The 13,415-nt window shown below is 42.9% G+C and overlaps 1 protein-coding gene across 1 annotated transcript in view; it reads right to left on the reverse strand.

Annotated features, from left to right (window-relative positions):
• LOC124555549 (glutamate [NMDA] receptor subunit 1) overlaps positions 1-13,415 on the reverse strand; it is a 517,145-nt gene that overhangs the window by 296,716 nt on the left and 207,014 nt on the right. Inside the window, exon 7 of the mRNA XM_047129505.1 lies at positions 3,305-3,478. Coding sequence (XP_046985461.1) covers positions 3,305-3,478 — 174 coding nt within the window. The remainder of the gene's footprint in view (positions 1-3,304; positions 3,479-13,415) is intronic.

A 13,415-nucleotide genomic window follows, 5' to 3' on the forward strand; every position in this document is an offset into this window, starting at 1 on the left:
TCTCCGAATTGTTACAACAGTGCCGCCCGTCCAATCCCATCGAACGTAAGTATCCACAGTACGTGTGGCGACACATATGGAAGGCAATCCATGCGCGTTTTCTCGAATCAGACGTTCAATCAGAGTAGTACAACACGGTGAATGGCAAACAAGTTAACCGAGAGCGTCTGCACCGCATCCATCTCGCCGATTCATCCCTCTGCACCCACTGTGGAGTGGATGACACGGATGTCCACCGGTTCCATTGTGGCACAGCGTTCGACGTCTAGACACTTGCGCTGCGAATTTTGGCGTTTCTTACTCGACAGACACCAGCTCAGATCGATGTCCGCATGCTTTTGTACCCCGATAAGACTTTCTACCCCTCCGCCAAAACTCACTCTGTGAATTGGATCTGTGGCCACACGATCCGCTATCTGTTTACTTCTGGCGACAAGTCTATGCTAGGATATTGGACTTATGTCAATGAACGACACTGCGTCCTGATACGCAACCCACGCTATAAGCAACATTTTTCCAATTTCTTACGGAGCACCTTCGATGACCCACCTCGTAGCTGGAACGTCCAAGCCCTGAGAAGCTGAAAACTGTATTAACAGAACCGAACTGAATAGATCTGCTACCCAGAACCCACGCCTACGCAACGAGAAGACACGTTTGGACGAGCTGGCCTGCTGTAGGCGGAGACACTTCAGGCGCTCCTGTAAGAACTGGTCTTTAACTACAAGTGGCACGACGACCTTATATATATATATATATATATATATATATATATATATATATATATATATATATATATATATATATAACTTTTCCTTATTTATTGCATTCGGGAGGACGACGGTTCAATCCCGCGTCCGGCCATCCTGATTTAGGTTTTCCGTGATTTCCCTAAATCACTCCAGGCAAATGCCGGGATGGTTCCTCTGAAAGGGCACGGCCGACTTCCTTCCCCATCCTTCCCTAATCCGATGAGACCGATGACCACGCTGTCTGGTCTCCTTCCCCAAACCAACCAACCAACCTTATTTATTCCTCTTAATTTCTTCTTAAAGGAAAATGAAATTTGATTTTGGCTTTGAGAAACGTTTTTTGTTCCAAAAGATTAGTTCTTCGCCATCAAGACGAAAGAGACTAATTTTCGTTTACTGCAAGGAGAAACCAGTATAAATGGAGTATTTGTTTTCTTTTGAAACAAAAAAAATATGACAGGTTCAGATACTTATAGTCTGGGTATTAAAAAAAGTGGTAATCGTTAAAAAAAATGGATAGAGCGTCTGCCATGTAAGCAGGAGATCTCGGGTTCGAGTCCCGGTCGGGGCACACATTTTCATCTGTCGCCCCCCCCCCCCCCCCAAAAAGATGGATAGAACGTCTGCCATGCAAGCAGGAGATCCCGGGTTCGAGTCCCGGTCGAGGCACACATTCTAATCTGTCCCCGTTGACATATGTCCACGTCTGTGAGCAGCTAAGGGTTGTAATTTCATAGTAAGAAACGTCTTTGTTTTAACGATGTCCACCCGAAATCACGTTTCATGTTTGTGAAACTCTTTCCCCTATTTCTCGATAGTAAAAACCATGCTGCCCTTCTTTGTACTTTCACGATGTATTCCGTCAATACTACTCGTATCTGCTAAGGAGCCCAGACCGCGCAGCAGTACTCCAAAAGAGGACGGACAAGCGTAGCGTAGGCATCTCTTTAGCAGGTCTGTTGCACCTTATAAGTGTTCTGCCAATCAAACGCAGTCTTTGGTTTGCCTTCCTCAAAACATTTTTTGTGTGTTCTTCCCAATTTAAGTTGTTCGTAATTGTAATTCATAGGTGCTTAGTTGAATTTATGGCCTTTAGATTTGATTAATTTATCGTGTAAACGCAGTTTAACGAATTCGTTTAAGCACTCATGTGGATGACTTCATACTTTTCATTGTTTGAGCTCAGTTGTCAATTTTTACACCATCAAGTATCTAATCTAAATCGTTTTGCAGTTGGTTTTGATCTTCTGATTACTTTACTAGACGATAAACAAGAGCATCATCTGCGAATAACCTAAGACGGCTGCTCAGATTGTCTTCTAAATCGTTTATTAGATAAGGAACAACAGAGGGCCTTCAACGCTACCTTAGGGAACGTCAGAAATCACTTCGGCAAAGCGTCGGGGAATGTACGCTGACAGAAACGGGAAGTGTTACACCATGAACGCTAGCAAACTAATAATAGAGCATTTCCATTCCTGTTGTATATTATCATTGCAAATTCATCCTTATGCTAACTTATATTCAATACATAGGAAAAACATCACTACAGATGAAGAATGGCGGCTATTGGCCCTTTATAGCCTTATTTCAACTTTTTAGGTGGACATCACAACACAGCATGCACAGAGAACGTGGACGCCATCTTATAGCCACCTGTCGGATATGCGTGGTGAGTATAAGGCAGTCTTATGAGATACTTGGGGGACATAAACAGGGTATATTTACAGTGGCATATAACTTCGATAACAGTGCTAAAGTGACTGACGATAAAGCCTTAGTTGCTTCAAAACTGAGAGCAAATCAGTGGAAGCTATAGTGGAAGAAAAGTGGTCAGAGAGTAGCTTCTGTTCCCGATAACGAAATATTATGCAGCTGACGTCCCCTATTTCCAGTGCTATGGAAGCAACACCATTACCTATCCGATTAGGAGGCTGCGTCAACCTCTCGGGTTCTCGCAGCCAACAATGCAGTACGGATATTGTACACAAAACCTTCTGCACGTGATCTAAAAAGAGAAAGAAGGGAGGACGATGGATGTATTGGAAATAGAGCACACATTGGGAATGGACAGGTATCTGGAAGAAAATGCGCAGTGTTATCTGCAAACAAAGCATCGTGATTCTTGGGTTAAGTGATTTAAGGATAGCATGGAGAACTTACATCAGGACGTGGATGGGTGTGCGGGGGTCTCCTCTTGAATGCTAAGCAGTGTATGAAGATAACTAGCTGGCTTTCAGATGTCGTTGCTTGCGATATTAGTGATGAATCTCTACTGCCGCACTGCACAATTACTAAGAACTAATACTAAAGCGATGTTAATGCAATAAGTTAGGGATCAGCTACCTCACATTGACAGTTTGTACATATCTGTTGTTAAACTACAAAATTAAATTCGGCGCCGAAAATTGTAACCATTTTCATCGTGAGATCTAATATTACATTTTTTCCTGTGGATAAGTAAATTACAACTATCAGCACTTGACGTGTTTTCATTTTGTGCAGTAATGTTACGTATACACCATGCCATAAATAGTCAACTTAAAACTCACATACTATCCTTAATGTGATCTGTTTCTACTGTAGCATTCACTAGTTTTAGCCCTAGTGTACCCATTGGGACGTTTGGAGCTTCAAGTGCTTGTTCTGTCACAATCCAGACGTAGTTAACTTCCATCATGTTTAGTAACTCAGCATCACGAAACACCACTTCAGAATCCTGTTTGCTGTAACAGAAACAATTTTATTAATTCTAAGAAAAATAAACGAACGTTGCTAATCTTAAAATTTTAGACAGTTAACTCTAATAATGTAAATTGCATTTATTTTCTGGCATGTGTACCTTTTTTTCTGTAGTGTCATGCTGTCATTGCCAACATGTGTTTTTAAAACTGCTCTGAAAATTGTATCAGAGTAAGAATTCAGCTGAAACTGATGATTAGCGATTTCAGTTTCTCAACCAGAATTCAGATTTTTCTCTCACGTTTGCTAATTAGCAACTGAGTTATGCATATGAAAATGAATATACTTTTGTAAACATTATGCAAAGTTATGCACCATTCAGTTGCTTTCCAACTTCAACAAATATAATTTTTAAGAGAAGAAAGAAACTGTAGCTATTAGAACACTTTAGACAAATCAATAGGATGAGATATCTGTCACGAAATGCACATTTAAAAAGTTTTTCTTATTTACGAAAACAAGGAAGGACGATTAGGGTTTACTGTCGTTTCGACGACAGTCATTAAAGACGGAGCACAAGCTAGGAGACCATCCAGAAATTTTCCTTACGCGATTTTGGGAAATCACGGGAAAAATTATCTGGATGGGCATATAGGGATTTTAAGCACCGAATTCCTGAATGCGAGTCCAGTGTTTTATTCTCTATTAAGGAAACATATTGTTTTAATATTTCATCTCATATGTAAAAAATATATAACTAATAATGACATCATCAAAATACTGTATGCAGGGTGATTTTTTCCACCGTGTACAAACTCAAGGGATTGATCGATGAGAGGATACGAACAGAAAAGATCTAATGATTCCAGTATGATTCAAGGTCTAATGAACTTATGCCCGGAAATGCATGATTTCCATGCTAGAGACCATTTATTCAGTCATACTTTTTTTACAGAAACTGCGGTCTAATCTGCGCTGTACCATACAGCCACAGTTACAGTAAGCATGGTTCCCTTCTAGAGGTCGCTACTGTTCCTCATACGTCGTGCCCTAGCGCCCTCTCCTATCATACTAACTGGTAACGTTGTGTCCGATTCCGATTCACTTCTCTTGCAGACTCACTTTGTAGTGGATGTGATACAGCGCAATTCCAGATATAAGTTCATTAGACTTTTTTGTTCCGTATCCCCTCATCGATTAATCCCTAGAGTTTGTACACGGTGGAAAAAATCACTCTGTAGAAGAGTATTGCACTTGTAAGACATACAATGTATTCTAGAGTAAAAATTTTGGCAGAACAATTTTACAGGAGATTACAGGAAGTGACAAATACCGTTAAATAACAGCAGTTTATGTTGATGAGATATGCGCATAAGGTAATAAAAACAACTTCTGCGTCTAAATTCTGCAAGCCACATTACAGTCTATCCCGGAGAATACTTCAAGTATCATAATAATTTCTTATCCAATACAAGGGAAATAGTTTACACAATATAACTTGAAAATAAGTATACAAGGCGGTTCCGCTGCCTCTATCGCCGTCGTTTTAGACAAACAGATGTTCTATCAGGCCTTCGAAACCTACGCGAGAGATTTTCATATTCTCTTGCTCGCTACGTGCAAACCATTAGTCCAACAGAAAAAATGAGCAGGAACTGAGACGTATACTGCAAATCATCTTTGAAACAGCTTTTCCAGGTTGAACCCCATTATACGCTGCTTCAGGGTGGTCGTGGTTCTGAGGAAACTCACGGGGGTAAAGTGCTTTCACACAGAATTGATGCACAAAGCAAACTCATTGTTTTTGCCTCAAAGTTGCTCACTCAAACTCAGAGCAATCATTCTAAAATTGAAAAAGAGGATCTCGCTATTGTGTCTGGTGTGACCAAATTCAATCATTATTTGTAAGGCTGCAAGTTCTTTTGAGTGACGGATCACGAGTCTTTGCGCCGGCCGCTGTGGACGAGCGGTTCTAGACGCTTCAGTCTGGAACCGCGCTGCTGCTACGGTCACAGGTTCGAATCCTGCCTCGGGCATGGATGTGTGTGATGTCCTTAGGTTAGTTAGGTTTAAGTAGGTCTAAGCCTGGGGGACTGATGACCTCAGATGTTAAGTCCCATAGTGCTTAGAGCCATTTGAACCATTTTGAACAAGTCTTTGCAGTCCTTGTTTTATTCGTCAATGCCGGTTCCTACACGCGCTGCTCAAAAATTGCAACTTTGGGCTTTGTTGCTTTCGCAGTATCAGTATGAAATTGTGCATAGAACTACGGCAAAGCATGGCAAAGCAGACGCCCTATCTCACCTTCCGATTGGCCCAGACTCTGATTTTGATGCATCTGCCGCAGCTTGTTGCCAAATCGATGACTCCGAATTGCTGGAATCTTTTCACTTGCACTACAGAAATATTGTACAGACTATGGAAGCAGACCCAGATCTCAAGATTTTGTTTCATTACATTCGCACGTGTTGGGCTCGTTCATTGAACAGTATCTAGAAGTCAGTTGTGCGCCGACATTTTGCACGACGGCGTAACCTTTCAGTTCAACAGGGTGTGACTGTAGTTCAAAATGACAGTGGACAATCGCGTGCACTTAGAGTTACAAAAGGATGTATTGCGATTGCTCCATCAAGGACATTGGGGAATTGTTCACACTAAACAGTTAGCGCGACGGCGCAGTACTTGGCAGGGCATGGACACTCACATTGAATACATGACATCAAAGTGTCGCGCATGTGCGGAAAACCAATTCGCTCCGCCACAGACATTCGCAGCTTGCCTTAAGACTCAATCGCCATGGCAATGAGTGTACATTGACTTTGCAGGACCATTTTGGAACACTCATGTGCTCATAGTGGTACACTCTTTTAGCGAGTTTCCATTTCCAGTGCCTATGAACTCGACCGCGTACCGTAGTACCATACAAGTGTTGTCCTCAACCTTTTGCCCTGGAGATGGCTAGAAGTACTTGTGTCGGACAACAGACCACAGTTCACTTCACGTGATTTGAACTGTTTTGTGAACGAAAAGACATTCGTCAACTAACAAGTGCTCCGTTTCACCCCCAGTCCAACGGAGAGGCAGAACACCTCGTAATCACTTTTAAACAACAGATGGCCAAACTTCGCACCACCCACACATGGGAACGGGCGCTGTAACTCTTTCTCGCCTCTTATTGCTCCCACCCATGAGACGGGCCATCACCGGCGGAACTTCTGAATGGCGGCTGCCATCGGATGCTACTACATTTGCTACAACCACCGCAGCTTCTGGCGCCGCCAATGGTCCGCAAGTATCACTTTGCGTCACACAATCTTGTTCTTTTCAGGGTTTATGGCAACCGTGGGCGCTCGGAAAGAGGCATGACCCAGGAAAACATTAGCTTTTCTGTGTACCTGACTGCAGGCCCCAATGGTTTGCAGCACAACCACCAGAACAAAATTTGCGCGTGTCATTTGCCCCATGATTTTACTGCTTTTCTTCCCCCAGATTCACGGCCTCGCGGGACCATGCGGCCTTCCCAGACAGCCTCTGGTGCCACCAGGGCACCCCAGGAGGAGCGGATGGACGATGCTCCTTCGTTACCGCCGTCCCCGCTCGCTGACCCGATGGACGTGGACCTGTCGGCGACGTCGACATCGCCTTAGGACACGCCCTCAGGCCTGGACATGTGCCCTGGCAGCAATTTTCCCAAGGATGTTCCTGTTGCCTCACAAGCCCGATGATGGGGTGCATTTGGGAGTATGCCATCCTCCAGTCACGGCTCCCAGCCCGTCTCTACGTACAGCGTCCAGCCTCCCTCCTCCCTCCCTGTTATCATTTGCATCTTCCCTACGCGACAACGGTGCAGCATTTTGGGGAGGGGGGAGGGAGGGAGGGAGGAAGGGAGGGAGGGAGGGAGGGAGGGAGGGAAGGAGGGGGATGAGGCATGTGTTGGCGTAAGCTGCCGCCAACACACCAGCCGGCAGAGATGTAGTGCGAAGATCGATAGTAGGAGCTGGATCAAGCACACCTATCACGAGAGAGGTCAGAGACAGACTCGCAAGCAACACACCACCAATACCCTCTTGACAGCAAGTATTTAGGCCGTCGCTGCTGAGCGGAGGGCTTCAGTCACTCAGTCACTAACTCTTATTCCAGTCACTGGCTACAAACAAAATCTAACTATTTTTTACGCCATCAGTGAATCCCTATTCGAATCGTATATGTTCACACTAGATGTTTGTTTCGTATCAGAACTTCGATGTGTGGAGTGCTATGTTTTCCACAAAACTCACGTGTGTACTGGGACCGCCAGACTGCAGTGGAGTACTCAATCGGAGATTTTCCCTTATGACTTTTGGTTCAAACACAAGAAGGTCATGAAATTTTAGTTTCCATTTACTCCCTGTCTGGGATATGTAGAATATCACTGCTTGAATTAGTGCCATGTTTATATGGAGTTTGAGTTTCCACAACAGATTTTGTGGCTGAACAAGTTGACTGACAAGGAACTCTGTCAGTGCCAGGTTGCAAAAGGCCAATGATATTTATGACACTCAATGTCTCACTCAGGGCTTACCACAGAACCACAGTATTGGCAATAGCAACGATAAACAAAGCAAACACTGCATTATATCTACAACAACAGTTGCTGAAACTGACATTTCGTCGAAAAGGAACACAAAGAATTTCACAGAGTGACAAAGAAGTGGCAGATGAAACAGCATTTCTGCAAGATGTGTCATTGGAATGTGTGGTGTCGTGTATGCCAAACTATGCGGAAGTTGTACATGAAGAATACAATGATGACAATACGTTTTTGCCAAGTGAAGATGATACTGAAACAGTTCATCATCCTTGTCACATAGGACGCCACAAATCTCCCCTCCAGTGAAACGTAGTAAAGAATAATCGTTGTCCAAGGAGCGGGTAGTAAATAAATTGCATACATGGAATATCATCCACAGCATAGTAAAAATACAATTATAAACATATTTCGAATAAGTTAGGAGCAGTATGACCGTGTATTGCATAAGAAAAAATACGGAAATTCAAGGGAGGACAAGGCACACTTTTTACAAAAACTGGTGTTTCGAGTTTCAAGGATGCTCGATGCAATATGCAGGATTTGCATGATAGTGACCTACTATGTTGCACATTGTGCACGACATGGATTGCAGTGATTTCAAGGAGAGCAGTGGACAGCTGCATAACTTCGAACGGTGTTACGGAATTTCAACACATAAAATAACGAAATTTCAAACAATGCTTCAACTTGACGGTGCACAGTTAACTGCGGAATGGGCCTAAAAATTTGTAGCAGAGGTAAACAAACGCCACCGTATACAATTATACCGACTGCCAATCTATTTTTTAAACTGACTAGAAAGTTATTTATTGTGCTACGAGAAGTGGGAGATGCTCTGCCACCTATGATTTTTTCTCGTGTGTGTGGTCTTTTTAGGGCAGTACGGAATGTTTAGGTCACAGCAAGCAAGAGTGGGAAAATGGGCCTAGGAGAACTATAACTGGTATCAGCACTGATTTTGGCCAATAGCTGGTCAAAACAAATTGCTTTCGCTTGATTTCTGGTCTGCATATAAAAATTACACTCCTTTAGAGCAAACTATTCCCCCTGAAAAGTGTGTCACATTGTAATTCATACCACCCGGAACCGCTAGACGAATTCAGCCTGTGAATATTTTTTTTTTTTTGTATCTATAAAACAAATTCTCGCACTATCTGCAGCTATGCCTAAAGGGTAGCCAGTTTCACGATAAGCTCCACGACAGACTGTTTCGCATTCAGTTACATGCCATCAAATTCCATCAGTTCTCATCACCCTGTTACACCAATATGATTCTATATGCATTCTGTAAGAGTGGATACCTAACTGAAAATCCTGTACGGTTTGTAACTACTAAGGATTTCGCCTTTGATCTTGATGGTGCAAGTCTTTCTGACCACTATGGCGCGCCATTTTTCATTCTGTGTTCATGGTGCAAGTTAGTGGTTTGCTTTGAACATTTCTTGAATGTCGACGTTGTCCATTTTGTGAAGTATAATACATACATGCCATAGAAGGTTGATCTCTGCACCTCCAGTACCCTAATTTTTTGTGGCCCTTCAGATGCACGTGGTGAGTCATTAGCAGCTAATACGAGACGTTTTTTTTTTTTTTTAAGTAAGGTCCGTTTGAACATAGGTACACAACGAAAGGTTATTTCAAAAAAGTAAATTTATTTTCAGACAGTACATACTTCACTATTTTTCGATATAGTTGCCAAGTTTGTTCAAACACATATACTTCTCAACCAATTTTAAAATACCGTCTACATAAAAACTTACCACCTGTTCCGATAACCAAGAGTTCACTGTCGTTTTCACGTCGTCGTCATCATTGTAACGGTTGCCACTGAGGTGTTGTTTGAGGTGGAGAAACAGATGGTAATCGCTTGGCGCAAGATCAGGACCATAGGGTGGGTGGTCTAAAACTTCCCAGCCAAAACTGCCCAATAAATCGCGGGTCTCACCTGCAGTGTGAGGTCTTGGATTGCCATGGAGCAGGAAAATTCCCTTTGACAGCATGCTGCATCTCTTGTTTTGAATTGCTCTGCGTAACTTTCCCAGGGTTTGGCAGTATGCTTCTGCATTGATAGTGGTTCCTACACTGCACGAAGTCGACCAACCAAACACCATGAATATCCCAAAACACTGACGCCATGATTTTGCCCTGGGACATAATCAGTTTGGCCTTCACCTTTACAGGCGAGTGTGTGTGTCTCCATGCCATGCTCTGTTGCTCGATTTGGGCGTGATATGCGAAACCCATGTTTCGTCTCCAGCTACAATCTGACTCAAGAAGCCATCACCTTCTCCATGATAACGAGTCAAGAAATTCATCACACACTCAAATATCTTTTGTTTTTGTGGTCCTCTGTTAGGAGTTTCGGGACCCAATGAGAGCACAGTTTCCTAAACCTTAGGTGTTCAGAAACAATGTTATAAAGCACTGATCTCGACACATCAGGAAATTCGTTTGAGAGACCTGTTATTGTGAAGTGCCAGTTCTCACGAATTCTCACTTCAACTGGAGCCAACAAATCATCTGTAATCAAAGAATGGCGACCGGAGCGGTCCTCATCATGGACGTTGTCACGGCCATCTTTAAATTCTCTCATCCACTTACGCACTTTGTTTTCACTCATAACAGAATCACTGTACACTTCGCAAATCTGTCGATGAATTTCTGCAATAGATAGGTTCCTTGCTGACAAAAACCGTATCACTGAGCGAACCTCATATGCGGCGGGCGAGTTGATAGTCTTAAACATTTTGAAAGCACAGAACAGAACAGTATAGGTTATCCACAGAGCTGAAACTGGGCACAGTTTGCTCGAGGCATGCCGGTACACGACGCACGCGTTCGTTGCGGTATGCGCACGAACTACTAGTGTCTACAACAAAACGGACCTTACTTAAAAAACACGCCTCGTATTTTTCCAGTCATAGCTGTTAGTTAACACAACACTTTCAAGTGAGCCTTACTAAAGCTTGAACTTGCGACCCCACACTCAAGGGATTCCTTGTGAGGCACACCGGATCGAATCACAGCTTGCATCATCTCTTTGATATATGTCTGGTTCAAATGGTTCAAATGGCTCTGAGCACTATGGGACTCAACATCTTAGGTCATAAGTCCCCTAGAACTTAGAACTACTTAAACCTAACTATCCTAAGGACATCACACACACACCCATGCCCGAGGCAGGATTCGAACCTGCGACCGTAGCAGTCCCGCGGTTCCGGACTGCAGCGCCAGAACCGCACGGCCACCGCGGCCGGCTATATGTCTGGCACGTTACGTCTTATGTGAATATTGCTCTCAGCTACGTAAATTCCCTGACCCACTCAGAATTCCCTTCCACTTCCAGTGGCTTAAGTTGGCGTTTTGCACAGGCTTGATCCCAACTAATAGCTAGATATTCTGTCCTAGATTAATTTCCTTTTCCTGTATTTTTTCAGTGGTCGTCAAGTAGCAGTAGGAGTAGGAAATATTCTTTTATGCTGGTGTTATTAAGGATTTCGACGTTTTATCGAACTACTTTCTCCACGTTGTCTCAAGCTCTGAGTTTTGCTGGCCCTTATAGCTGACTTCTGAATCTGTACTTCATGCCACCAAACTATTTGATTTATATCGTACTGTGACGTGGTCTATTTGGTTGACTATTGTAACATTTATGGTGCTTGGAGCCATAGTTGTTCCCACATATCACTTCTCAGTCATACATTAGTTGAATCAAGACGTCATAACGTAGAGTGAGGTAGGAACGCCAGACGCTACTACACAGTTACACCTATAGTGGGAGATTTCACAAACTGAATCTACTTGTGTTCTGATAGTTATGTGATTGAAGAACTGGCTTGCGTGTAATTCCAGCAGAGGTCTGAGATTTCACAAACTGAATCTACTTGTGTTCTGATAGTTATGTGATTGAAGAACTGGCTTGCGTGTAATTCCAGCAGAGGTCTCATGATGACAAAATCCTGGTGCTAAATTTAAGATTTCCTAGTGTAAATGAATGACTATTTGATGAATAATTCCGGCCTTAAAGGTATTTTGAACTAATGAATACTTATTATCGCCATATCTTAGTTACTTTGGAGTGGCTGATCGATCATTCCAGCTTTATAAGGGTCACTTATCTTTTGATGTTATGAGATAGAGTGAGGAAGGATCAACAGATGTTTCTACATAGCTACAACGGTGGCGGGAAACTATGCCAACTGAAGCGCCTTGTGTTCTGATTAGCTGTTGTAATAAAAGGTTACTGAATTACCCTCTGGTCTGCGCGCCAAAACTCATAATTGTGTTTTTTAATGTCAACTTTTAGAAAACATTTGAGTAGCTAGAAGGAACCGAATTACTTCACGTGTAATCAGCTTCGCAGCGAATGACTGTCTAGCAAATTGATTCGCTTCAAACAGTTCAGTCGTTAGTGGAGGGGCCAAACAGGTAGCTTGGCTGGATTGCAGTTCGCCTCTTATATCGAAACTAAGCAGGTAGTTCAGAGTGTAATTTGGTCTGTGAAATGTTAACAATAGTTGCTACTCAGTTTGAAAATAAATGATAAACAATTGTATTTTTAGTGATAAGAATGATTAGTAACTTTACCTGTGAACTGTTGGCGTGTGCATTACTATGCCTCATCGTTGTACAGTTTGTAATTTTATCTGAAGAAGTCTGCATAGTAAAACAACTGCTGGCATGTGTATAAACTTTGGAACTTATTATTTCAGTAAGAGGAAGCCTTAGCCTGTTTCTTGTTAGCTCCATTAAAACCTCACAGAAAAAACAGCGAGCTCAAGATCTACGTATTACATGTATGCTGGGATAACATCGCTTGAAGACGCCAGGTTGGTAGACAGTTTAGAAATTCTGTGCTTTGCTCAACGCGGCAAAAGACAACTAGGCCCATTACATGTGCTGCTAGTCAAGTACAGTTACGTGGCATCCGTGGTGGTACAGAAACGGGAATTGCAATCACTCACGCACTGATGAGTGACTGACTCACATTATTTTCAATTGCGACTGATATACGAGGGTAACCCCAGAAGTAAGGTCTCCTATTTTTTTATAAGTACATAGACCTGTTTATTTCTACAATGGTTTACATCAGTTTACAGCTTGAACATTTAGATATTTTTCGACATAATCACCATTTCTGTCGATGCATTTTTGTAGACGCTGTGGCAGTTTTTGTGTGCCCATGTCATACCAGCTCGCCGCCATACTGTTCATAAAGTTATGAACCTCTTCTTTCACCTCGTCGTTGGGGCTGTATCGCTTTCCTGCCAAATGTTCTTTTAACCTATGGAATAGGTGATAGTCACTGGGCGCCAAGTCAGGGCTGTAGGGTGGGTGGGTGATTATGTTCCACCGAAACTATTGCAGGAGAGCAACGGTTTGCTGAGCGATGTGTGGGCGAGCGTTGTCAT

The sequence above is a fragment of the Schistocerca americana genome, chromosome X, assembly GCF_021461395.2.
Source record: "Schistocerca americana isolate TAMUIC-IGC-003095 chromosome X, iqSchAmer2.1, whole genome shotgun sequence".
NCBI classification, from domain to species: domain Eukaryota; kingdom Metazoa; phylum Arthropoda; class Insecta; order Orthoptera; family Acrididae; genus Schistocerca; species Schistocerca americana.